The sequence below is a fragment of the Marmota flaviventris genome, chromosome 18, assembly GCF_047511675.1.
Source record: "Marmota flaviventris isolate mMarFla1 chromosome 18, mMarFla1.hap1, whole genome shotgun sequence".
Classification (NCBI taxonomy): Eukaryota; Metazoa; Chordata; class Mammalia; order Rodentia; family Sciuridae; genus Marmota; species Marmota flaviventris.
Genome location: NC_092515.1, coordinates 15,035,712 through 15,062,622, shown reverse-complemented (window position 1 = coordinate 15,062,622; position 26,911 = coordinate 15,035,712). Strand labels below are relative to the sequence as shown.

Here is a 26,911-nt window from a genome sequence, read left to right as displayed (position 1 = left end):
GTTGGTGATGGATGACCATGTCCATATTTTGGATGAGACAATGTTTTGCTTTGTTTTTTAATATTTATTTTCTAGTTTTAGGTGGACACAACATCTTTATTTTACTTTTTTTTGGTGCTGAGGATCGAACCCAGCGCCCCGCGCATGCCAGGCGAGCGCGCTACCGCTTGAGCCACATCCCCAGCCCTATGAGACCATGTTAATTAGCAGTTTAATTCATTCCCACAAGATCCCTAGGAGGTCAGATTTTTTTTTTCAGAGGTAGAATTTTTGAGCTGAAGGACACGCATTCAGACTGGTACCAGAACAGTCTCTGGGAACTATCTGAAGGCATTCCTAGCACAATCTCATTTCCAGCGACCCTCCGTAGGCCCTCCGTAGGCCACGCACTCGCTTCCCCAGGCGCTTGAGCCCCGCCCCCAAGCCCTAGCGTCGGTTAGGAATGCGCGTTACCGTGGTGACAGGGGCGTCACGCAGACTCTTCTCAGGAAACGCGGAAGTTGGTTGTGGAAGTGCGGGCGGCCATTTTGAGACCGGGCAAACCGGGGCGGGACAGGTGCTGCCAAGCAACGGTTCACCGGTTTTAACCAGGTGACTGGTACCGAGGGACGGGGAGAAGAGGGCGGTGCCATCCCGGTGGGGGGGATGCGGGGGGTGGGGAGGGGCTAAAAACGGGAGGGGAGGGGAGGGGAGGGGAGGGGGCGGTAAGGCGGCGAAAGGCAGGGGAAGGCGGGGACCGGGCAGAGGAAGAGAGCGAGAGGCAGGAGAGAGGAGGGGGAAAAGGCGGGGCAAAGAGCAGGGCGTGGTTAAGGGAAGAAGCAGGGCGATGAATAGGGGCGGGGCTAGAAGAGGCGGGGCATAGAGCTGGTAGGTGTTAGGGGCATGGAAAAGGCCGGAGGGAAACGGTGGGGGGTGAAGGAGTCGCGGCTCGGGAAGGTGAGGATTGAGAATTCAGAGCTGGCGTGGAACGAGAGGGAGCAGGCCGAGAAGAGGTCTCGCGGCGAGGGGAAGGCCCGCGGCGCGCTGAGATCCAGGGGCGAGGACAGATCCCGGAGCGAGGAGAGATCCCCAGGCGAGGACAGGTCCCCAGGCGAGAACAGATCCCCGGGCGAGGACAGATCCCGAGGCGAGCACAGATCCTGGGGCGAGGGCAGATCCCGGGCCCAGGGGAAGGCCCGTGGCGAGAAATCCCGTGGCGAGGAGAGATGTCAGGGTGAGGGGAAGGCCGGTGGCGAGGAGAGATCCCGGGGGAAGACCCGTCCTGAGGGGAGATTCCGGGGCCAGAGGAAGGCCCGTGGCGAGAAATCCCGTGGCGAGGAGAGATCCCGGGACGAGAGTAAGGCGGGTGGCGAGCAAAGATCCCACGGCGAGGAGAAATCCCAGGGTGAAGTAAGGGTCTCTAACGAGAAGGGGCGAGGCGAGGAGAAAGTAAGCTGGGACGAGAGACTGGGAGGGGAGGAGCGGGTCTCTAACGGGGCGTGGCGTGGCGAGGAAAGGGAGCGGGGTGCAGAAAGGGGGCGGGGCAAGAGGAAAGGGCGGGGCGAGGAGCAGGCGCGGGAAGAACAGCTCGCCAAAGACCAGGGGAAAGGGAGGGTCGAAAAGCAGCGGGTCGAAGAACTGGGTCGGTGCAAGGATAAGAAGCCGAGTGAGGAGCAAGCCCTAGGACAGAAACAGGGTCGCGGACAGGGGAAAGGGCGCGGCGTGGTGAAGGCCCGAGAGAAGGACCCGGAGAGAGGCGGGACCAAGGGTAGGTCCCGGTGCCGGAGCAGCGCCCGAGTGAGGAGAAATGGAAGGCACGAAAAGAAGGTTGGGGGGCGGACAAGAAATGATGGCAGAGCCAGATGCAGGAACAAGAGTATGATCACAGATTGCAGCAGAACAGGAGAAAACAGGGAGTGTTTAGTCAAAGCGAGGAACAGAAACCGAGACTTGGTGAAGAGCCGGGTCAGAATACTAACAGGCCGAGCAAGAAGCAAGGGCCGAGCAAAGTTACAGGGAGAGATGAGGAGGCGGGACGAAAAAAGGTGCTCTAGTAGTGTCGTGACCAGGAGCAAGAGTAGGGCTGGGACCCGGAGTAAGACCCGAGTTGGGGTCAGGAGCAAGAGCAGGGCTGGGACCTGCAGCAAAAGCGGGGCTAGGGCCAGGAGCAAGAACCGGGAGGGATCCTGGAGCAAGTGCTGGGAGGGAGCCAGGAGGAAGAGGCGGGAGGGATCCCAGAGCAAGTGCCGGGAGGGAGCGAGGAACAAGAGCTGGGAGAGAGACAGGAGCAGGAGCTGGAGCCGGGAGGGAGCCAGGAGCAAGAGCCGCCAGGGATCCTGGAGCAAGTGCTGGGAGGGATCCAGGAGCAAGAGTCCGCAGGGATCCAGAAGCAGAAGCCCGGAGGGAGCCGGGAGCTGGAGCAGGGGCAGATGCAAGAGCAAGAGCCAGAGGGAAGCTAGCTGCAAGAGCAGGGGCGGAGCCAAGAGTAAGAGCAGAGGTGGGGCCCTGAGCAAGACCGGGGTCCGAGGCAGGGGCTGGGTCCAAGCAAAGTGCTGGAGCAGTAGCAGCAGGGCGAGGTCATCGAGGTCAATCCCAAAGTGCTGTCTTTCGCGGGGGTATTGATCCCCGCGTTCTCCAGATTCTAGCTTCATGTGCGCTGCCAAACCATGTCCCCTGCCAGCCCTGTGTGGCTAAGAGTCCGAGTCCTACGGGTGCTGTGGGCACTGCTCGCGGTGCTACTGGGACCGTGGAGGCTGTGGGCAGTCATCCACGATTTCCACGAGTGCACCTGGCATGTTGTCTTGAACAAGTTCCAGAGGGTGGGTGAGAACTTGGAGAGTGACCAATTCGTTCATCAAGAGCCGGTGGACACAGTGCGCGGTGTGTTCAACATGTTGGTGGACTCACCCATCGACCGGCGCGAGGTGAGGGATCCAGGAGTGAACCAGAGAGGTCCTGAACCAGTGCTCCACTTGGCTCTGCACATGTCACCTACCTCTCCTTGCAGAGATACCTGGGCTTTCCTTACTACCTGAAAATCAACTACTCCTGCCATGGACAGGTGAGTGAGTGTAGTGGGGGTTGGATGATTTTGTCAGCCTCAATTTCCTCATCCCTAACTTTTTTTTTTTTTTTTTTTTTGGTACTGGAGATTGAACCCAGGGGCTCTTAGCTACTGAGCCGTGTCAGTAGCCCTTTTTATTTTTTAATTTTGAGACAGGGTTTTGCTAAATTGCTGGGGCCGGCCTCAAACTTGGGATCCAACTTCCTCAGCCTCCTGAGTCACTGGGATTACAGGTGTGTGCCACCATGTCAGGCTCTCATCATTTTAACATTTTTTTTTAATATTTATTTTTTAGGTGTACTTGGACACAATACCTTTATTTTATTTATTTTTATGTGGTGCTGAGGATCGAACCCAGGGCCTTGCACATGCTAGACAAGCGCTCTGCCGCTGAGCCACAACCCCGGCCCCTAACATTTTTTTAATATTTATTTTTTAGTTGTAGGTGGACATAATATCTTTATTATATCTTTATGTGGTGCTGAGGTTTCAACCCAGTGCCTCATGAGTGCTAGGCGAGCACTCTACCACTGAGCCACAACCCCAGCCCCCATTTTAACATTTTAATAATGATAATGTCATGCAATCCTGGGGCTTAGGATTCAAGAAGATTATGTAGGTACAGTTCCCAGTGTCCCTCTAAGGACATATCATGTGCTTAAAAGTGAAGTAGAATTTGGGCTGGGATTGTGGCTCAGCAGTAGAGCGCTCCCCTAGCATTGTGTTGTGTCCATCTACACCTAAAAAATAAATCAATAATTTAAAAAGTGAGGTAGAATGTTATGGTTTTGATTTGCCTCTTCCTTATAACTAATGATGTTGAGCATCTGTTCATGTACTTGGCTGGTTGCTTATCTCTTTGGAGAAAAGTCTTAAGTTTTTGTTTTTTTTGTAGTTGTAGTTGGACATTATACCTTTATTTTTATGTGGTGCTAAGGATCAAACCCAGTGCCTCTCACATGCTAGGCTAGTGCTCTGCCACTGAGCTACAGCCCCAGCCCGCCCCCCTCTATTCAGGTCTTTTGGTTTTTGTTTGGTTTGGTTTGGTTCAGGGATTGAACCCTGGGTGCTTTTACCACTCAGCTATATTCCCTATCCTTTTTTATTCCTGAGGCAGGCCTCAAACATTTAATCCTACTGCCTCAGCTTCCTGTGCTGCTGGGATTACAGGCATGGGCCACATGCCTTATTTTTTGTTTTTTTATACTAGGGTTTGAACCCAGGACCTACCAGATGAACAGATCTACATCAACATGTCAGTCCTTTTTCTAATCTAATTTTGAGATAGGGTCTCTTCAAATTGCCCAGGATAGCCTCATACTTGCCATCCTCCTGCCTCATCCTCCTGGATAGCTAGGATTATGGGATTACAGGTGTTCCATGTGCCCATTTAAAATTTTTTTAAAAAATTATTGAGCTGTAAAAGTTGTTTTTTGTTTTATTTTGTTTTGAGCACTGGGGATTGAACTCAGGGGCGCTTAACTACTGAGCTACCTCCCTATTCCTTTTTTTGATTCTTATTTAGAGACAGGGTCTTGCTGAGTTGCTTAGGGCCTCGTTAAATTGGGGAGGCTGGCTTTGAACTTAGATCCTCCTGCTTCAGCCTTCCGAGCTGTTGGGATAACAGGCATGAGCCACCAGCCCAGCCAATTTGAGTTTTTTTCTGTGGTTTGCATTTATGGTATCATAAGGGTTTGCCTAACCAATGGTCATAAAGACTTTCTCCTATGTTTTCTTCTAAGAGATTTTTAGTTTTGGCTCTTACATTTGGGTCTTTGATCCATTTTGAGTTAATTCTGTATAAGGTATGAGGTAGAAGTCCAGCTTTTACATTTAAATATCCAATTATCCCACCATTGGGTGAAAAGATTATTCTCTCCCTATTGAACTGTCTTGGCACCCTTGTTAAAAATCATTTGGCGGGGCTGGGATTGTGGCTCAGAGGTAGAGAGCTCGTCTAGCATGCGTGAGGCACTGGGTTCGATCCTCAGCACCACATGAATATAAAAATAAAGACATTGTGTCCACCTATAACTAATAAATAAATAAATTGGCAATAAATGAAGGAGCTTATTTTTGGACTCAATTTTATTTGGTTGTTTATATGTTATTCATATGCCAGTACCACAAAGTCTTATTATTGTAATTTTGTAATAAGTTTTCATATTGGGAAGCTGGAGTCATACAACTTTGTTCTTCTTTTTCTACATTGTTTTTATTCAAGTAAGTTTTTGGAGGACAGTGGAGTATTATGGTTCAGAACAGGAGTTTGTACATTTGGGGTTTTTTAAAATTACTTTAAAATATATTTTTTAGTTGTAGATGGACACATACCTTTATTTTATTTGTTTTATTTTTATGTGGTGTGAGGGATGGAACCCAGTGCCTCACACATGCTAAACAAGAACCCTACCACTGAGCCCCAACTCTAGCCAGTACATGTGGGTTTGAGTCTGTAATCAACTAGGATTTACTTGAAAAAGTATGGCAGAAAATACAGCATGTTCATTGTTTGGGCTCTGGAGCCAAGCTGCCTGGGTTCAAGTCCAGCTCTGCCACACAACAGCTGTGTGATCTGAGTCAAGTTATTTAACCTCTCTGCGTCAAAATTTCCTCATCCTTAATAAGGTAATGTTAATAATCATACCCACTTTTTTTGTGTGTGTGGTGCTGGGGATTGAACCCAGGGCCTTGTGCATGCGAGGCAGTCACTCTACCAACTGAGCTATATCACCCAGCCCACTTCTTAATATGATCAAATATATACACTTAGCACAGTACCTGGTTTATAGTAAGGTTCAGTGAATGTTAGCAACTTGTTACTAAGTGTTTTACCCCACGAATCTTTTCTCCTTAGCTACAAGAGTGAGGAAATAATACCTCTTTCTGTTCATTCAACACCTACTATGAATGAGCCCCTCTTTTTGTTAGAGATGATACAATGGTATATTAATCTATTTTCTGTTACTATATCAAAATACCTGAAGTTGCATATTTTTAGAGAAAAGAGGCTTCTTTATTATTTAGCTCACTTCCAAGATCAGCTGGCACCATCTGTTCAGCCTTTGGTGAGGGTCCCCTTGTCTGTGTCACAACATGGCAGAAAAGAGGGAATGGAAATTGCTGTGTGGAGAAAAGGCCAAGCACGTGGGGGAACCTGCGTTGTAACAACTCACTCTTGAGAACTAACTCTGGGAGACTAGCGTTAGGTCCCACAGTGACCCCATCACCTTGCACTGGTTCCAGCACCTTCCACCATCACCACAATGAGGGCCAAGCTTTGAGCACATGAACCTTTAGGGAACACATTTAAACCATGGCAAATGGTCAACAAAATGGTCATGCTTTTCTTGCGGATTCAGTCCACCAGGAGAGCAATTCTTGAGTCAAGTACATAAAATAATTTTGTAGAGAAATAAATAAAGTCTCTTGGGCCATGGTGAAGATATGGCTTTGACTCTGAGTGACATGGGGCCTCAAGAAGGCTCTGAGCAAGCCAGGCACAGTGGCGTACCCCTGTAATCCCAGCTCTCGGGAGGCTGAGGCGGGAGGATCACAGGTTCCAGGCCTTATCAACATAGTGAGGCCCTAAGCAACTTAGGGAGACCCTGCCTCTCAAGAAAACATAAGGACTGGGGATGTGGCTCTGTGGTTAAGTGCCTCTGGTTTCAATCCCCAACACCAAAAAATAAAAATTACGAAAATAGAAGGCTCTGAGCGGAGGAGGGTGTGATCTGACTGGGCTTCCTGGCTCAGGTGGCAGCAGAGAGCGGGGAGGGGCTGTTGCACTGTCCACGCAGAAGAGGGAAGACAGGACCAGGGTGGTAGCCAGTTGCCCTGACAGGGAGGGGGTCCCTGCCCCACAGCACCTGCTCCCCTGTGCCTGGGAACCTCGAGGCAGGGCCAGGTGCAGGTGCAGGTGTAGGGCAGGTTCAAAGGTCCCCGGCTAAGGCTCCCTCAGGATGAAGTTCCTGGCAATGGTGGTCACACCGTTAGTCCTTCCCCTTGTCCTCCTCCCCAGCCCAAGGGAGGCCTCTGTCCGGGAACTGCTGGGCACAAGGCTGTTGCTCACACCTACACTTCTCTGTCCCTCATGCCACCCACCCTCAAAGCCTTGTCTGGCCCTAGTACAGCCAGGATCCTGGCACATCTGGGAGATTGTCCCCAGATGCACCTCACCCCATTCCTCAGTCCCTTTCCAATGGCCCTACCAATGCTCACCTTCAGACCCCAGGCCCAGTGCCTGGCTGTGCTCTCCCAGAGCAGTGAGCAGGGGCCTCAGGGAAGGTGGCAGTCCCCTTATGGGGGCTGGGTGCCCCGAGGTCAGGGGAGGCTGCTGGGAATCCCTCTGCCATGCTCATTCCACTTTGCCTTGCCTGCTGCCCTCCCCAGACACTCCTGCACTCATCTTCTGTCCTGATCCACCTCCTCCAGGAAGACCTCCAGCCCTGTTTGCTGACCTTCCCATGGTGCAGAGCCTGCCCTCCCCACCCTGCCCAGGAATACGGGCCACTAAAAGGGGCTTGAGGCAGGGGGGACGCAGAGGGCCCAGAAACTGTCTTAAGGATCTGCTTATGGGGCCATCTCTCCCTCAGCACTCCGAGGACCTGGTCCGCAGTGGCCACCTGATGGGGCTGAAGCCCCTAGTGCTAGTCACCTTCCAGGCCCCCGTCAACTTCTACCGCTGGAAGATAGAGCAGCTGCAGATCCAGATGGAGGCGGCCCCCTTCCGCAGCAAAGGTGGGCCCCCTGGCCTGCGGGAGGGAGCGGCAGGACGCTCCCCGGATATTCTGGGGCCTGGAGGGACATCCTGGGAGATGCCAGTACCTCTGCCCCCTGTGCCAGCAGAACCATGCATGGCGACGGAGGTGTGTGTCATGAGCTGGTACACACCCATGCCCATCAAGAACGGCAGCGTGGTCATGCGCGTGGATGTCAGCAGCAACGGCCTCGGGCCCATCATTCCCAGTAAAAGGTGCCTCTGCCCCAGGCCTGGGTGGTGATGGGGGGGAACATTCTGGGGGGAATCCCTAATCCCCATCCCCAAGGAGCCAGGGAAGGTGGCTGTGAGCTGTTGGGTGAGCTCTGAACCAGCCCTCCCCGTGCCCTACCCCTGATGCTAGGTTCCACGTGAACATCAATGGCTTCCTGAAGATGGGGGCAGACAACAGAATCCAGTTCACAGTGGGAGATGAGGTGAGGGCCCTGCGGGCAGCGGGAAAGGTGGAAAGCTTGGGTTTCAGCAACCGAACTGGGCCTTGGCCAGGCGCCCTGCTTCCTCCCAAACAAGAGGACTCACACCAGGCCTGGAGCAGGGTTCTCCTAAGTGCACCAGAGCCTTACAACTTCGTGGGGAGCCTGGGGGGTGCTCTCACACTCATTTCAATGTGAGGTTTAGAAGAGAGGGGACCATTTGCCCTCTCAGCATGTACACACGGAAGGAGATTTAAAACTGAGCCTGTGTGCTGCTCCATCTGAATCATTGTGCATTCGTTCACTCAGCATGTACTGCCTGAATGTCACTGTGACACCAAATAGCATGACACCTCCATTCCATTGAAGATTAAAAGATGGTACTCTGGAGGGAAACCAAACAGGTTGAGGGGAAATGGGTCTTTTTGGGACGAGAGAGTGCCATGTTTAATAGACCGATGAAAGAAGGCCTCATTGAGAAGGTTGACATTTGAGTAGAGACTTGGAGAAGGCGAGGAGAGGGGTCACATGGATACTGGTGCAAGGTCATCTCATACAGGGGGAATAGCCTATGCAAAGGCCCTGAGGTGGCAATGTCTCTGGTATATTTGAGAAGCACGGAGGAGGCCGATGGGCAGGAAGAGAGTGAGGTGGGGGGGAATGGTGGGGAATAAGGTCAGGGAGGTGGTAGGGCAAATGGTGGGGGCCATGTGGTCAGGGCAAGGACTTTGGCTTTTCCCTGAATGCGTCAGAGCCATGGGGCAGAAGTTCTGAGTATCCCTCCTGTCCCTCCCCTGGCAGCTCTTTGATATAAAGCCCAGATACTTTGTGAATGTCTCATCGAGACCCCTGTGGTACAATGTGGACCAGTCACCTGTGCTAATCCTGGGTGGCATTCCCAACGAGAAGGCCCTCCTCATGACCAGCACCAACTTCAGGGAATTCTCTCTTGTGGAAGTGAGTGGTATGGGGGGGCAGTGGGCTGGGGTCTCTTGAAAGGAGCTGGGCCTCAGCCCCTGAATGAGGGGGCCTGGGCCTGCAGAACGGGACCCCAAAGACACCAGTCCCTACCAGATAGCAACTGCAGCCAGGCGACCCAGTTGAAATTCTAGTCCTGCCACTTTCTCACTAACCCTTGGGCAACCCGGGCTTCAGATTCCCATCTGTAAAATGGGAAAAAATAATTATATTTATTTTTATTTTATAAAGTCATTGTGAAGATAAGTTAATAGCATCCATCATGAGTGGCATCTATGTACCCTAGTGCCTTCTACACTCAGGAAAATTCAGAATTGACATACATGTGGCCCTGAGGGTTCAAATTAGGAGTCACAAGCCTGCATTGTCCCAGGATGGGGAAGAAGCATCTGAAGTCAGGTTCTTGGGTTTAGTGGCAGAAACATGTCTGGATGAGTGAGTAACGGCCACCTGCTGAGCCACACCAGGTTGGTTCATGCAGAAAAATGGATCTAGTGGTTCACGTAAGCAGAATCCCATTCCATCAGTGACAGCATCACGTCCAGCCCGAGGAGGCTGGATGCCACATGCCTGCCGAACCCAATTACCAAAAAGTGCGGGAAAATGGAAATAACCACCTACCAAAAGTGGAGAGGAGGCTGGGCATGGGCCTGCGCCTGGAGTCCCACCCACACGGAGGCAGGAGGGTCGCTTGAGCCCAGGAATTTGAGCTTAGCCTGAGCAACACAGTGAAATCCTGCCTCAAAATAAAAGATAGAGAAGGAAACTTATAAGTTCATGTAATTAAAGAATTTGGGAGGGCTGGGGTTGTGGATCAGGGGTAGAGCGCTTGCCTAGCACCTGCGAGGCCCTGGGTTCGATCCTCAGCACCACATGAAAATAAGTAAATAAAGAAATAAAATATTAAAAAAGAAATTCAGGACTTCTGGCTCAGCCGGACCCAGGATTTTTAACAATGCCACAACCCAGCCTGGGTTTCTCTCTCTATCTCTTGGACCTGATTCCTCTGTCTTGACTTCTTGCTCAAAATAGTTCTACCCTCTGGCATTGAAGGCTGAGGGGCCCTGTCTTCCCAGGACCACATCCAGTGGGAAAGATCTTTTCCTACATCCCTCAAGCTCCATCCCCGGGGCTCAGGCATCTGCCTGCTTCCCCGAGGCAGGGGAACCCAACAAAGTGCTTATTAAATGAGTCAGAGCTGGGTACCATGGCGCAGATCTGCAATCCCAACAGGTCCAGAGGCTGAGGAAGGAGGATTACAAGTTCAAAGCCAGCCTCAGCAAATTAGGGCTGGCAACTAAGTGAGACCCTGTCTCTAGGAAAATACAAAAAAGGGCTGGGGAGGTGGCTCAGTGGTTCAGTGCCCCAGGTTCAATTTCTGGTACCCCTCCAAAATTAAATGAGTCAGAACCCTCAAGCTTTGCTCAAACAAAAAAAATTCAGCTTAGCCTCAGCTTTCCTTTTGTGCATAGATGTGGGAGAACAGGTAAGTGCAATGAGCATCCAGTTTCAGAAAGGAAATTTCTAAGTATTTCTTCCAGAAAACAGAGCCATCAATTTGAATATTATTAACAGGACTACACATTACCATGGCAACTCATCAGTCACAAACTTTTTTTTTTTTTAGTTGTAGATGGCACAATATCTTTATTTATTTATTATTATGTGGTGCTGAGGATCGAACCCAGGGCCTCACATCTGCGAGGCGAGCACTCTACCACTGAGCCCCAGCCCAGCCCCAGTCACAAACATTTTATGCAGAAAATAGTGTCGCCATGACCTCTGCGGTTTGAGCAAGACTTTTTGGAAGTAAATTCTCAAGGTCTTTTTTCTGATGTTAAATAGGGCGAGAAAGCAAGAAATTAATATTTTTTCCTTGACTTGATGGAATTTCAGCAGCACAGCCTAGAGTTTTGCTTTGATTTATACTTTTTATTGAAAAAAATGAGGGCTGGGGATGTGGCTCAAGTGGTAGCGCGCTTGCCTGGCATGCGTGTGGCCCGGGTTCGATTCTCAACACCACATACAAACAAAGATGTTGTGTCCACCGAAAACTAAAAAATAAATATTAAAAATTCTCTCTCTCTCTCGACTCTCTCTCTAAAAAAAAAAAAAAAAAAAAAAATCACCCTTTAAAAAAAAAAGAAAAAAATGAGCAGAAAATTCCTTTTTAGTGAATGCGCCAAAGGAGAGAGAATGGGACAATGAACCAGCCTTAATAATTATCAACCTTTTGCCCTTTTTTCTGAAACATTTATTATTATTACTATCATCATCATCATGTTATTATTATCATCATCATCATCATCATCATCATCATCATTATTTTGGTACCAGGGATTGAACCCAGGGGCGCTCTCCCACTGAGCCACATCCATCTCTTTTTATTTTTTGAGACAGGGTCTCAGTCAGTTGCTTAGGGTCTTGCTAAGTTACTGAGGCAGGCCTCAAACTTGCAATCTTCCTGCCTCAGCCTCTTGAGTCACTGGGATCACAGGTGTGCTCCACCACACCTGGCTTTCCTCTTTTCTCTGTTTTTATTTTCGTGGTTTGGGGATCAAACCTGGGGTTTACACCCCAGCCACATTTTTTGAAGCCAGGGGCGCTCTCCCACTGAGCCACATCCATCTCTTTGTTTATTTTTCATTTTAGACAGGGTCTTGCTAAGTTGCCCACACTGGCCTGTCTCAGCCTCCTGAGCCACCAGGATTAGAGGCCTGCGCCACCACACCCAGCTTCATTTATTCTTAGTTGCCTCCCTGAGGTCTCTATTACCATTCAGTCGTGTGAAGGGTTCAGCATATGGGGGCGGGGGCATTTCAGTCTGCATTAGTCCATGTGGCCTGAAGCTGGTCACCAGCTCTGGAAATTTAGATTTAGTCTAAATTTAGATTGATTTAGATTCAGTCTCATAGAATCTAAGAACCCTCCACTGTCCCGCTGTTAATGACATTGTCATTAGTAATTGGCCACTGGATCAGGTAGTGTTGACCTGCAGCCACGTGTGTTCTGGGTAGACGGAGGTGTGAGCCTGGATGCTTTATATCCACGTAGACACAGCCCTGACTGCAGTGAGGGGCGCAGGGACACTGAGTGCCCTTGAGCATGCTGCACTTCGGGGCACCTGACGTGCACACTGGCTCAGGTCTCTGAACCTCTGCTTTCTGGCCCATGTTGGAGACATTTGGCCACCAAGGCGCTGCTGCAGGTTGAGTAGGGAGAGCACTCTGGGCGGCTGCTTGTGTCCATGCCAAGCAGTTAGAGCAAGAACTACCCCCATAAGCAAGACATGGGGCTGAGGCCCAGGTCACCTGCTCACCCCAGACTCTGCTCCCCTGCAGTTGAGCATTGACAGCTGCTGGGTAGGCTCCTTCTACTGTCCCCAGGCTGACTTCTCAGCCACCATCTACGACGCCATCTCCACGGAGAGCACGCTCTTCATTCGGCAGAACCAGCTGATCTACTACTACACAGGCACCTACGCCACCCTGTACGACAGCAGCCACAGCAGCGGTGAGGGACCGGGCAGCGGCCATACCCGGGTCCTTGGCACCTCAGGCCAGGGGACCCACCATTAGAGCTGCAGGGAGGGACAGTGAGGTCATCCATGGGGACACCTGGGACTGAGATTTCCGTGGGTGGGCGGGGGAGGGCCCCGCCACTGTGTTGAATCATCACCAGCCTGAAGGAAGGTCCCCTACCTCGCCATGTGACACGCAGACCTTCCTGAGAATTGTGAGCCACTGCGGGAGGAGGGGGCGGGAGAGGGAGCCCGAGAGCCACGTGTGCCCTGAGCAGAGTGGTAGGAAGACGCATCTAGAGAGACGCAGGAAAGACAGAAAAGTGGAGGCGAGGAGGGTGTGGGAGCCAGAGGCTGCAGAGCAGGGCCAGGGGGAGACCGAGCAGAGGGAGAGGACTTTTGGTTCCACCTCATCTTTTAGAGAATACTAAAGTCCCCCAGTTTTTTTAGTCCCCCCCCCCACAACCAAAAGAGAGGTGTCAATTATGTCATTATAGAAAAAGGCACTGTAATGTGTATCACGCTGGTTAATACGTGTTCCCCACATCCTTATTTTCCTTTTTAGGGGCCTTTTTTGGGGGTATTGGATTGAACCCAGGGGTACTTGACCACTGAGCCACACCCCCAGTCCTATTTTGTATTTTATTTAGAGACAGGGTCTCACTGAGCTGCTTAGGGCCTCCCTGTTGCTGAGGCTGGCTTTGAACTTACTTCCCAGCTTCCCAAGCTGCCACTATGCCTGGCTTGGGGTCCTTTTTTTTGCACCAGGGATTGAAGCCAGAAGTTCTTAACTACCAACCTACATTCTTAGCTCTTTTCATTTTTTATTCAGAGTTAGGATCTCACTAAGTTGCTGAGGCTGGCCTCTATATTGTAATCCTCCTGACTCAGCCACCTGAGGCCCTGGGGTTACAGGTGTACACCACTGCACCCAGTTCTTAGGGTCCTTTGACAGTGAGAGGAACCAAATTAAAATCATCTTAAGCCAAAGAAAATGGGTGTGTATTGGCTTACATAGCTGATGGTTGGTTGGTTTCAGGAATAGTTGGATCCAGGGGCTTGTTACTGCCAGCCAGTCTCTTCTTGTGGATGCCATGGTGATGCTAGCAGTTGTCTACTTTTATGTTCCTCAGTGACCCCAGAAGAACATCTCTTGGTTACAAGGTGGAATAGTCTGATTTTTCCCACCTTCGTCACATACCCAGTTCAGAACCAATTGCTCTTGCCAGGACAGTCCAAGAGAGAGGTCTCCTCAATCTGGACTTGAGGGATAGAGGACAAGCAAAGGAGGTTTTCCCAAAGATAACTGGTGCCACTGCCAAGGCCCCCCCAACACCACACTGAACAGGTATCCCAGCCAGAGAACAGGTCTCACCAGACCAGCAGAATGAGGATGGGGGTCCCAGGCACCAGGTACAGCCGCCTGGGCCTGAGACCTCATGCTTGTACCCCTAGGCAAATGGGTTCGTGTCCTGGCCAGCGAGTGTATCAAGAAGCTGTGCCCCGTGTATTTCAGCAGCAATGGTTCTGACCACGTCATAGCCCTGACCACTGGCAAGCATGAGGGCTATCTCCACTTCGGGACCATCACAGGTAAGGCTGGGGGCCTCTGGAAGCCCCAGAGACCTCCTGGGGCCCTCTCACTTCAGGCCCTTGTTACTCACTGTGTGCCCTCAGGACCGGTTCCAGGCTGTGTGTGTATTTGTCCGTGTGTGTGTGTGTGTGTGTGTGCGTGCATGCTTGCGTGTGTGCGTGTGGCAAGGGGGGTTGGTTATACATTTGTACAGATAAGGTTTGGTCAATCCCATGACCTGATGGATCCATATTCTGATAGACCACTTGTGAGGTCCAGAGGGTGAGGCCTGCTCCCTGGAATCCAAGGGTAGGGGGCAGAAGCAGTGGAGACAGCAGGGGGGGGTTGGTTTGGTGAGGTGCCAGGTGGAGCTGGTGGAACCAGAAGGGCCTGTGTGTGGCCCCGAACTTCCTCCACAGATGGCCTGGTGTCTTTTGAGTTGCTGCCCAGGAATCAGACCGCGTGCAAAAGGATGTTCGGTATTCATCTCTCTGTTGGGCCAGTGGCAGGAGGGCAGGGCCTGAGGCTGTGGGAGAGGAAGGAAGGGGAGGGGGGTCACGGAAAGGACAGGCAACGTCTTGGGGATGGGTGGAGCGTTATGTGGAGGGACATGGCATCGCAGAAATGGAGCTGACCCAGTGGGACCCTCCCCTCCCCTCCCAGTTGACAGATGCTCCATAACCTGGGCCATCTTCATCCCGGGGCAGAACATTCTGATGATGCTGGTGGAGACCCAGTATGACGATTCAGATCAGAAATATCACCAGCTGGCCAGCTACGACCTGAGTACTAGGGTGATGGGCTGGGGAAGAGGGGTGGCGAGGATCTGGAGCCCAGATTGTGGATTGCATGCCCCTCCCGAGGGATCGAATGCCCCCCCCCAACAGAAGGGCAGTGTTGCTAGATAAGTCTGCAGTGGAGAGCAGAGTAGAGACTGAGTGGGCTGAAGACACTCAGAGGAAGCCAGTGTGGCTGGAATAGGGGAGCAGACAGGGACCCAGACTGGAGAGGTAAGCAGAAGCCAGATCTGGAAAGGCCTCTTGCTCCACAAGAAGATTTGGGTAATCCCAGCAGTTCGAGAGGCTGAGGCCGGAGGATTGCAAGGTCAAAACCAGCCTCAGCAACTTAGCAAGGCCCTAAGCAACTCAGGGAGACCCTGTCTCTAAATAAAATGTAAAAAAGGACTGGGGATGTGGCTCAGTGGTTAAGAACCCCTGGGTTCAATCCTCAGTATGGAAAAAAAAAAAAAAAAAGATTTGATTTGATTTTACCGGCAGTAAGAACAGGGCTACCAAATAGAGTTGTACAGGCTGTGCACTGCAAAATCCCCACCCACAAGCCCTGCACCCTAACAGAACTGTATCCTTTCAGAGGCAGGACCCTTTTATAGTTCAGGTTAAGAAATTCAGGTCCAAGTGGGAAGCCAATGGGAAGGATTTTCTGAGGAGTCGGGAAGTTGATGGTTTGCTTCACTTCAGGTTTTGAAAGCTTGGCCTCTCAGATTTTACTGTATTTTCCCCACCTATAGTCACTGAGGAGATGACCATCCTCTATACCGTACCACTGTTCATCCCTGATGGTAGGAGGGGAAAGCAGGGGTGACTTCCAGGGAGGGGTGGCCAGAAGGGGCCCCCGGCTACCCGACTCCCTGCTGTCCTCTTTCTCTGCTTTGCTCAGCACGGGGCTTAGAGTTCCTGATGATCCTCGAGACAGAGTCTTATACTAACACTCCCATGATCCCCAAGGGCTTGTCCTTTAACTTGTACAACAACCTGCTATTCATCTGGGGCAACTTCCTCCTGCAGAGGTAGGCCCCCGTCACCCCCCGCCCCGTCACCCCCCGCCCCGTCACCCCCGTGTGGCCCAGACATGCCCTCCCTGCTCAGCCTCACTAAGGGGAGGGCTCTTTCTGAAATCACCAAACCTTCAAAGGAGGCCAAATGCAGACATGATCAGGATGGGGATGAGGAAAACAGGGATGGGAGAGCCCGGGGGGTGGGGGGGGGTGGGGGGTGGGGGGTGGGTGTGGGGGGGGTGGGGTGGGCGGAGCTGTGTGTGTATGTGTGTGTGTGTGTGGTCAGTGGTGTCTGATGCCTGCTAGCCAAGCACTTTGTCTCTGAGCTACAACCCCAACCCTGGGAACCCTTTTTTAAAATGAAATCTTATGAAAAGACCCAATATATGTGAGCAATAGAAAATTATTTTCTGGGGACACTTTAGAACTCTTCCCATCTACCCACCCGGAAGAGATGGGGAGATGGAGATTTTGAGGGCAGAAGGTTACCTTGGGGATATGAGGTAGGGACAGAAGTTAGAATTCCAGGCTCCCTTTTTACTTGTTCATAAGACTAGTGGAGAAATGGAGTCCGTGGGGCCTATGTTGTATCAGACGTGGAACAGGGGAAGCAGGTGTCCAGGACACCCAGCTGTCACGGTGCCCTGAGTTCCCCATGTCTATCCCCTGCAGCTACAATGCAGAAAACTTCATCTACCTGGCGGACTTCCCCAAAGAGTCATCCATCAAGTACATGGTCAATTCATTCCGAGGGGATGTAGCTATTGTCACGGAGACTGAAGAGGTGGGCTGCTTTGCCCCTCTCTCTGCTCCCTCTCTGCCCGCCCCCAGACCCTCCGCCCTCGGGGAACCTCAGGAAGGACAGGAGAAGCTCCATCTATAACTGGGAATCCTAGAACTTATACACACGTTGGTGTTTGGGGTACTGGGGTTTGGCAAGGGCTCCCCCGCTAAGTCACATCTCTAGCCTTAGACCCCTGGAACTTAGACTAGGAATCTTCTAAAGTCACACAGAAGAGTGAAAGACCCATGCAATGATCTCATTTCCAGGGGAAGCCACTTTCATTCCATGGTGTAGTTGTTCGTTCCATAAATATTAAGCACTTAACTGACTAGTGTTAGGGACACAATGGTGACCAGGTCAGCCCTGGGCCCTGTCCTCAGAGGATCACTGTTCACTGGGGAATACAGGCCTGTACCCAGACAGTGACAACTCTGTGTGGTCAGGGGGAAAATAGCACCAGAGAGCCTGACCCCATCTGGTGTGCGTACCAGGGAGGGTTTCATGGAGGGGATCCCCCAGCCGAAGCTCAGGAAGGGGAGGTCTGGAATCAGATGTGTGTAGAGCAGCGTCCATCAGTGTAGAAATGGGAAACTGAGGTCCAGGGACTGGTGAGACCCTGGAAGCTGCCAAGAGTGAGAAGGCAGGAACCCTGTCTTAAGGGGCGTACGTATTAGGAATGCTTCAGTTGCAAGTAAAAGAAACTCAAGTAGGCCGAAACAGTGAAAAACGGGGTCATGGCAGGGGGGGTGGGCTGCACACAGGGGCTTGGCCTCCAAAAGTAGAGAGATGGCACTACAGAGAAGGTACTGTGGTCCCTGTCACCTGGAGGTGAGCTCCATGCCTTACTCCTCATACACTGGCCAGAGGGAGAGATAGGGCAGGAGGTCCCTGTGCCCTGCACACACACCTCGCTGCTGGACCCTCAGATCTGGTACCTCCTGGAGGGCACCTACCACCTGTACAGGATCTTCCCATCCCACGGCTGGGACATCCACGTCAGCCTGCAGGTGATGAAGCAGTCCTCCTTGTATGCCTCCAAGGAGACCATGGTCACCCTCTTCTATGAAGAGAACAAGCTGTACCAGGTGCCAGCAGGCCTTTTGTGGGGGTGCAGGGGGGGTACAGGGGGCTGACGCCAGTCTGCCTGACCACCTTGTCTCCGCAGCTGGTATACCTTACACACGGCAAACAGGACCAACTGGTCAAGAGGCTGGTGCCCATGGAGAAGCTGCTGATGTACGAGCAGCACAAGCAGATCCACACGGTGCGCGATGGGTGAGAAGGCCTGGACCACACCGTGGGCTGAGCGCGCCCATCCCGGGGTGGGACTGAAGCCATCCCAGTGATGACCCTGGGCTGCGATGGGGGAGCCATGGTACAGATACCTGGAAGCTCAAAGGAGGAGCAGGACCCAGCCTGGGGGGAGGTGCACCCAGGAAGGCTTCAGAAGGAGATGCATGGGCTGTGTGACCTGAAGGCTGAGGAGGAATTAGCCAGGTGACAGATGGAGAAGGGTGCTCCATGGGGCCTGGGGAGACAACCATCAAAGGCCTGAGGAGGAAAGAGGTTTGGGTGTTCAAGAACCCAGATAAAGTCCTGGCCAGAAAGAGCACAGTAGGGATATGGGGGTGGTGGGAGGGCGGGGACAAGGGGAGCCTGGTGTTCTTAGGAACTTCATCTTGAGGGTCTTGGGGAGCCATGGATGGGCCAACGGTGGGATGCAGAGCCAGATTTTACCACGTTTCCTAATGATCCTTCTAGTCACCTGCAGAGGGTGGGTCACAGGAACCCAGGGAGGCGGCTGGAGGTGGGAGTGGGGGTGGGGTAGGGCTATGTGGGAGGGGCTCAGGAGGCAACAGGAATGCAATAAACAGAAGGTCTACTGTCAGACAAGTGGGACTAACCACAGAGAACCGTAGAGGGGAGGGTCCTTTGGTCTGAGGGATGAAGGGACAGCCAAGAGGCCTCTGGGTGAGAGGAACTGAAGCCGAGGAGAAGGTCGGGGCTGGATTAGATCTGGGGAGGCTCCTGGGACGCTGAGAGTGGAAGAGTCAGCTGTCCCCTCCCACACACTGCTGCCCAGGAGTCATCCGACGCTCTCCTTCAGCAACTTATGCCCGTTCGAGGTGATGCGCCTGGGGAACCTGCCGAACCCGCAGGCCTACACGCGCCAGGAGCGCTACCTGGCTCGGCCCCCGATGGTCCTGAATCCCTCGGGCTTCCACAGCGAGAATTCACTCGCAGTCTATCAAGGTCTCGTCTACTACCTGCTCCGGTTGCACTCCAAGTACCACAAGGTGGGCGCCTCAACAGGGCACTGAGACCCCACCGAGGGGAAACGGCCTAGAGGCGGGGCCTGTACAACAGAGCTCAGTCGGATAGGTGTCGGCGGCGGGGGCGGGGCGGCCCGGGGGCGGGGCGGCCCGGGGGCGGGGCGGCCCGGGGGCGGGGCGGCCCGGGGGCGGGGCGGCCCGGGGGCGGGGCGGCCCGGGGGCGGGGCGGCCCGGGGGCGGGGCGGCCCGGGGGCGGGGCGGCCCGGGGGCGGGGCGGCCCGGGGGCGGGGCGGCCCGGGGGCGGGGCGGCCCGGGGGCGGGTCCTTGCAGAGTGGTTTGGGAAGTGTGGGAGTTGAATGGAAAGCCCGATTTGGGACCAGGGGTGCATATCTTCTGCTATGGGATGGAACCGGGACTGGGAAGGAGTCTGCCGCTGCCACTGGGCTAGGGACTGTCTCTGTTCCCACCCCTTCACGGTGTACCGCGGCCCCTGCAGCCTTACGCGGACCCGGTGCACGATCCCACCTGGCGCTGGTGGAAAAACAAGAAACAGGACGAGGTAAATGGAGAGGGCTGGGAGTGGGAGAGGGGCAGCGCACAGACACCCCTGACCAGACCCCCTCCCTGACGCTGATTTCTCGGGGCTCATCTTGTCCTCCAGGATTACTACTTTTACCTGGCGAGCAACTGGCTGAGCGCGGGTGGCGTGCACATCGACATGGGTAGTTATGAAAAGATCTACGACCTCAAGTCCCACTTCGGGCTGCCCGAGCGCATTTTCCTGGACAAGGGCGGCGAATACCACTTCTCCATCTTCCTGACCGCACGGGGGTACTCCTTCGAGATGGGCACTAATATCGGTGTGTAAGCCAAAGTGAAGGCCAAGGGGCAGGGCGAGGGCTGCCTGAGTGTGCTTCTTCGGGAGGTGCCGGCCTGAACTCCTCTTTCTGTCCCTGGCAGGCAGCGCCTTCAAGGTGCAGAGCAAGGTGTCGGTGGGCGTGGTGCTGGCTGACCCCAGCTGCACGGAATCCTTGATTAAGCAGAAGGTTCTCGTTAAACGCAACTCGGTCCTATTCTTGGTGAGGCCTGGCGAGGAGCCTTGGTACAAAGGTGGACGTCGAGTTAATGGGGGCGGCGCTAGTCCCCCCCCCACCCCCCGCGTGGGAAGTGATGCCCCGTTGTCGTTGTCCTATTAGAACCGTCTTTGGATCTCCGGCAGGCCTGTTTATTCTTTATTTCTGCCTGTTCCTTTCCCATCATCCCAGATTACTCTCAGGGATAAAAGCCTTTGCTATGACCAGGGCATTAGTGGACATCACCTCATGAAGACTTCCATGATGGTCAAGGTGCGGTGGTCCAAGATCGGAAGGGAGAGAGGGGACGTGGGATGAGGGGAATGACAGGGCCCATGGGTACCACCATCATCGCCGGCTCCTACCCACAGGTGGTGGGTGCTTCAGGATTCTGCTTCCAGGACACACACCTTGGGCCTCGCTTGCAAGTATTGGAGCTTGGGGTACTGGGCCCCGTGGTGGGAGAGAAGGGGCTGTGTCAGGTCTCAACAGGGCTGATCCCAGTGCTTGTCCTAGAATCCCACGAATGCGTTTGTAGCTCCACCCTTTCTCACTGGTTTTCATCGTTCACACACTCACCATGCCCTCCTTTCCTCATCCACATTTCAGAAAGTAAAAGTTGCGTGTCCTTTCAGATTCTTTTTTGCAAAGAGAAATAAAGTGTCCCAGAGGCAGGGCTTCTTTTTTCAAGTTGGCACAAAGGCAGCAGTGGCTTGGCCTTTCTTTCACACATGCCTCTACTTCTGCCCACTCACGTGTTCTGTGTTGACTCCTTTGGATTCTTGGTTCTTCACTAATTTGCACAAGCAGTATCCCCTTTGTACACAGGCAAAACCTAAGGCTCAGAGAGTTGCAGACATCTACTCTGAGTAACTCAGGAGGCTGTAGAGGAGGGAGCTGACCCAGAGTTCTTATTCTCTCCAACTTCCCTGACCCACTCACCAGCAGACAGATGCTGGGGCTCCTCCCTTCTGACTTGCAATGACCCCAGAAGTAAAAAGTCCAATTATAATATCCCCAGGCTCCTTGGGTTACATGAGATTTCATGTGTTAAACTAAAGGAGCAAGTGTGGCTGAATCCGGGGGGAACAAAGAGGAAGATGGAGAAAGAAGAGGTCACAGCAGAATGGAGGTCCAGTTTCTGGGCCCTGGGGGATGAGTTGGCTCCACAGCGGTGGGGACTCTGAGCAGATGAGGGACTCGGGTGTTCACAGGATCCATCAGGTTGCTTGTCATGTAAGGGACGATCGAGGAGGGGAAAACAGAAGCAGGGAGACCAGGTTGAACAAAATAAGGATGGGGGTAAAGGAGTTGAAGATTTGGAGGAAACAAAGGGTGGGTTCTGGATTTTTTAAAAATTTTTTTCTTTGTTGTGATGTTGGGATGGAACCTGATATCTCTTGTGTCCTAAGCATGTGCTGTACCACTAAGCTACATCCCTAAGTCTCTGTTCGAAGGCAAGAAACAGCAGGATGTTTTCATGGACTGGATGTAGGTGTGAAAGAGAGGATGAGGCCAAGGCTTTCAGCCTGAACAGCTGGAAGGGATGGAGGTGCAATTTACCAAGATGTGATCTGGACACATTGAGTCTCAGATGCCCATTAGGCCTCCCAGAGTGAGTGAGCTTATATGTGTAAAGTCTTTGGCCCAGGCCTAGAATGGAAAATGCTCACTCTATGGCCACCAGCCTCTCTTCCCAGCCACTGTCAAGCTGAGGCCACAGTCCCTGGATAACTGGGTCCCTTTGACAATTGGGTGAAACTCCTACACCCTCCCTTCAAATGGGCCCAAGGACTCTTCATTCTGAAGATAGTGTCATTGGTGTTCCCTGACCTTGACCCCCATCATAGACTCTATTTCCCTCATTTAATGACTCTTTTGCAGGTTTGTACTTGGAGAATTCAAACTCAAGTTCAGACCTATAATATGTGACTAAAAGTTTGACACTCCATGGGTGTTAGGTGTCAATTGTTTTACACATCATATGCTAAAGGTTTCTGGATCACTCTGTTCTAATTCCAGTTCTACCACTTAACAGCTGCACTTATTTAGGTAATAGATAAATTGATTGACTTTTCTATGCCTCACTTTTGCCATATCTAAAACAGGATTATTCAAAGTCTACAATGCAGGGCTGTGTGAGGCTTAAGGGACTTTGATCATGTAAAACTCTTAGAGCATCACTGAGGGGCTTCTTCGTAGGAAGAGCTACATAAGACATTAAAACTATTGTTTCCTGGGGCGTGGTGGTCAGGCCTGTAATCCCAGCCATTCCGGAGTTTGAGGCGGGAGGATTGCAAATTCCAGGCCAGCCTCAGCAATTTAGCAAGGCCCTAATCAATTTATCGAGAACCTGTCTCAAAATTTAAAAAAAAAAAAAAAAGGTTGGAGATGTGGCTCAGTGGTTAGGCACCCCTGGGTTCAATACCCCATAACCCCCCAAAAAGAGGAGGATTGTTTCAATAATAATAAGGAACGTCACTGTGGAGTGAGCCAGGCAGAGTGGTGGTGTGTATTGAAGGGATGCTGTGCTCCCTGCCCCACCCAGTCTGGCTGTCCCCAGCACCGAGGTTTCTCTTCCGCTCAGGGCAACCTGATGGTGCCAGTGTTTATCGGCTGTCCGCCAGGCAAGCGCCTGGCCTTCGACATCACCTACACTCTGAAATACATGCGCCAGCAGAACAAACACTACTTCGACTGCATGCACGTGGACCCCGAGATGCCCTGCTTTCTCTACCGTGACAGTGTGTCTGGTCCCTTCTTTCCATAGTTCATTGCCCGCTAGCTCCACAGCTCCGCCCTGTCCTCCCTCCCTCCCTCCCTCCGGCTCCCCTCCCCACCATCCACCAACCCACCCCCTTCCTCTGCGCTGACCCTCCTCCCTCTTTGTCTCTCCTACCGCTCCTCTCACTCCTCCATCCACTCCTCGGACCAAGCTAACTCCTTCTCTTCCTGGTCCCAACCCCTCTGACTCCACAGTGTTCTACCCCTTCTTCTTGATTCAAGATTTGGTAACGGGAGACTCTGGCAGTTTTAAGGGAAGGTAAAAGTGAGACCGGCCTGCGGGGGTGGGCGGGGGGATCTGGAGGTGGGCAGTGGGGGATGCAGTACCCAGGACCCCAAGCTGGTGCTTACTCCTCTGCTCTCTGCAGCTACGTGCTGAAGGTCGTGGGAGGCGGGCCCTCGCTGGACAGTATAGTAGACTACAACGAGGAGGAAATCTACCGCTACAACAGCCCCCTGGACAAGTAATCCCTCTGGGGCTCGCCCACAACCAGTCGTCCTGCCCCTGCAGCCCTGAAGCCAAGCAGGATTCACCCTTGCCTTAAACCCCACCCACTCTTCCCCTCAAACCACGCCCACACCCCCAAACCACGCCCAAACAGCAGCTAAGCCCCACCCAGATCCCCGCCCCCGAGCACAGGGTTGGGCTCTGCACTGACAGAGGCCATGCTCCGTCCAAGCTAAAATTACACCTTCCTGCACAGAACAGGTAGCAGAATCTGGACCACAAAGACCTCAGAGACCACCCACGATATGGCCTTCTATATCATGTCTTATAAGAGATCTGGCATTGAGTGAGTGCGCAACGCCCCTTGACCCCGAACCTGCCCATCAGGCGTGCCATCCCTTATGCCTGTGAGAGACTGCTAGAGCCTGCAGCCAGGGGACTGCCTTTGTGTTCCTCAAGGGAGGTGGGGGACACTGACCTTGTGGAGCGGGACCCTCTGGAATGCTGGGTCCTCCTGTTCTTTCTTCAGTTCTTAGATCAGATGCGCTTTCAAGGAGGAGGACTTCTCCCACTGTTTCAGTTTGGGACAGTCGCCTCTTCTTGGCCCCCACTAACTCCCCACAACTGGTCACCTGCCTATGCCTCCCCACCCCGTCCTTAACCCTCTTGAGCTGCCACTGTCTCGTGTGGGGTCTATCTCCCTTTACAGGATCACATCCTGAATATAGACTTGACATAGTATTTTCTGAATGAAAGAATGAACACATGAATAATTCATGTAGGCATTTATTGACAGTTAAAGGGAGGTGTTAATGAATGAATCAAACAATGAGGGAGCAAATTAGCATATAGGGGTCAATAGCTACTTTAGAGGCAATGAAATGCAGAAAATGCTGCCAGGAGTAAATGAATTGCAAAGAATGAACAAGCGAATCAATCGGGTGCACCTCCTCAGGGTTCAGCTTGTTTACTGAATCAGGGGGAGAATAAGTGAAAAAAGGTGGGACTCTGTAACTAGTAAGTGTTCAAGCCATACTTGTGGATGAAGGAGTGAAGGCAGCAAGGGGTGAATGAGGAGATAGCTTGTAATGGGTACCTGACCCCAGAATCCAGATGAATGCATGGTAAAAAAATGAGCAGATGGAGGCGTGAAGGCCGCAGGAGATGAGTGAATAAATTAGCAGCCCGCAGCATGGCGGGCGTTGGGCAGCTTCCCTGGATGGATGGATAAAGGAATCAATGAGAGAAGGCTGCACCAAGCATGCTCACCCAGCCCCCTGTGGGGTGTAGGAAGGAAATCAGGGCTTGGCACCCATGTTTGCAGCACAAGTGCTTTACTTTGGGCTCCCAGGTGGCTGTGTTTGGAGAACTCTCCATGCTATGACATGACTCCCCAAGGCATCATCGCCCCTGAATTCTTCTTCAAGGTGCTAGTGAGTAACAGGTGAGCCCACCATGTGTGGTTCAGATGGGGGTTGAGGGTATCCTGTGGGGTGCTTGATTACTTCCTGAGTCTTGGATTCCATCTTCCACCAGAGGTGTGGACAACAGCACCTACTGCAACTACCAGCTCATCTTCTTGCTGCACATCCATGGGCTCCCGCTCAGTGCTAAGCGGGCCCTCTTCATTGTCATTGTGAGTGGTGGTCTGGGAGCTGCCCTGCTGGTTGGACAGGGGGTCCAGTCCACAGGCTGCACATCCAAACCTGCTGTGTGGCCTACAGGTGTCGGCCAGTGTGCTTGTGGGCATGGTGATCCTCTACATCCTCTTCTGCCTCCTATGGCCCTACGCGGTGAACGCCTGCAACCATCTCCGCTGGAGGATCAATAACATCATCGCCTCGGAATCCTACTACACCTACGCCACCTCTTCCAGAGCCTTTAGCATATCATCTCAGTCAAGTTTTGGGCCTCTCTCCCAGGTCCCCTCCGTAGATGACTTCAAGGTCCAAGATCAAAAGCACAAGGCTGATTTGGAGCCAGCCGAGAAAAAGAAACCATAGACCTGAGTCTACTACCTGCCCCAACCCTTACCTCCTTTAGCTCTCTCTTTAGAAATGCAGCCTGTCACCTGCCCCTGCTTTTGTTTCAGTTTTGTTTGAATGTTTACTTCTTTAATTTAGACTCAAATAAACCCTCATTTCAGGACCATCCATGAGTCCTCACAGGGGTTCATATTCAGTTGATTTGTTCCAGTATAGCTGCTCAGATTGCTAAAATATCAAAATCCAGCACTGGGCATGGTGGTGCACACCTGTAATCCCAGCTACTCAGGAGGCGGAGACAGGAGGATCATGAGTATGAAGCCAGTCTCAGCAACTTAGGGGAGACCCTGTCTCACAAAAAAAAAAAAAAAAAAAGAAAAGGAAATAATCAAAATCTATCTGTTGCCAATTAGCAAATAGTTGCTTCTCTGTTTGCCTATCCGATTCCAGGAAAATCCACGGCAAAAGAATCAGCTACCATAAGTGAATTGTGCCATGAGACACAGATCCAGAATTGTACGGATGAAATGTATTGGGGACCCATTGAAATAAGCATGTTTAAGAACAGCAGTAAGACTGAGCGGGTCAGAGGGAGGGAGCTTGTAGAGCAATTGGAACAGAAGTGTCTTTCATCCAAGCCAGAATATACCTGATTTATCTCAAGTGAACATCCAAGATGTCAGGCACATTTCTGGTGCTGATGTTGGGATCCAGTTTTAAAACTTCACACACCCCTCCAGTGATTTCGTTTATTTGAAATGTGCTGGAAAACTATTCTAGGAAAACAGGTCAGGGTTCCTCAGGGGCAATCATGACCATTATGACTCAAGATGACTGCAATCAAGTCAGCTGCCTCCCTCTGCTGTCAGTTCTACCCAGAGTGTCTCGGCCTCCCTGCTACCCGGCATGGTCCTCCATGGTTGAGGCCCATAGCTGTGGCCTATAATCTGTTCTGATTGATTAAATATTTTGAACACCAACATCTGAGGTTAGGATTTTAATTTTAGTTGTAAGTAGTAAAAATTTCACTCAGATGGTCTACATGGAGATGGTAATTCATGGGCTCCTCTCACCCCCACCAGCTTTTTTTGGTACTAGGGATTGAACCCAGGGGCACTCTATCACTGAGCTACACCCCTAGCCCTTTTTATTTAATTTTGAGACAAGGTCTGACCTCAAATTTGACCTGGTCTTGAATTTGTAATCCTCCTATCTCAGCCTCCCTCCCCAGTCACTGAGATTACAGGTGTACGACACCATGCCCAACAGAAGCTACAGATACAGATCTCAGTGTCTGCAGGATCCTGGCGTCATTTCTTGGTAGATTACCCTGTTCTGCTACTCTCTTCTGAGTGTGCTCTGACCTCAAGACAACCGTCTTCATCATCTAAGGCTGTACATCCTCTTGTCCAGAAAAAGAAGGGCCTGGGATCCAACATTGTCAGACAGAGTCCTGTCAGTC

General features: G+C 52.1%; 1 protein-coding gene across 6 annotated transcripts; it reads left to right on the top strand.

Moving 5' to 3' along the window:
• The first annotated feature begins 1,546 nt into the window (after positions 1 to 1,546).
• Catsperg (cation channel sperm associated auxiliary subunit gamma) lies at positions 1,547 to 25,615 on the top strand. Of its 6 annotated transcripts, none has more exons than XM_027941504.3 (28): positions 1,547 to 2,903; positions 2,987 to 3,040; positions 7,639 to 7,783; positions 7,892 to 8,018; positions 8,167 to 8,239; positions 9,038 to 9,193; positions 12,556 to 12,727; positions 14,190 to 14,327; positions 14,727 to 14,786; positions 14,971 to 15,093; positions 15,836 to 15,886; positions 15,985 to 16,114; positions 16,775 to 16,886; positions 17,813 to 17,971; positions 18,052 to 18,161; positions 18,970 to 19,183; positions 19,656 to 19,718; positions 19,821 to 20,019; positions 20,120 to 20,238; positions 20,425 to 20,505; positions 20,604 to 20,660; positions 22,820 to 22,976; positions 23,212 to 23,275; positions 23,385 to 23,480; positions 23,721 to 23,810; positions 24,816 to 24,908; positions 25,001 to 25,100; positions 25,189 to 25,615. In XM_027941504.3, exons 1-28 carry the CDS (start codon positions 2,646 to 2,648, stop codon positions 25,465 to 25,467), a joined length of 3,480 nt encoding a protein of 1,159 aa, XP_027797305.2. In that variant the 5' UTR covers positions 1,547 to 2,645; the 3' UTR covers positions 25,468 to 25,615. The 6 variants fall into 6 exon arrangements, with proteins under 6 accessions (XP_027797305.2, XP_071461210.1, XP_071461211.1 ...); XM_071605109.1 differs by having other exon boundaries at positions 7,889 to 8,018; XM_071605110.1 differs by having other exon boundaries at positions 1,547 to 1,747; positions 7,639 to 8,018.
• The last annotated feature ends 1,296 nt before the right edge of the window (positions 25,616 to 26,911 follow it).

Excerpts from the sequence above, each read along its gene's own strand:
- Catsperg (XM_071605106.1), top strand. The coding sequence starts at position 2,646 with ATGTCCCCTGCCAGCCCTGTGTGGCTAAGAGTCCGAGTCCTACGGGTG. Across the intron at positions 15,094-15,835 it reads GCTGGCCAGCTACGACCTGA|TCACTGAGGAGATGACCATC; the intron begins GTACTAGGGTGA and ends CCCCACCTATAG. Across the intron at positions 15,887-15,984 it reads ACCACTGTTCATCCCTGATG|CACGGGGCTTAGAGTTCCTG; the intron begins GTAGGAGGGGAA and ends TGCTTTGCTCAG.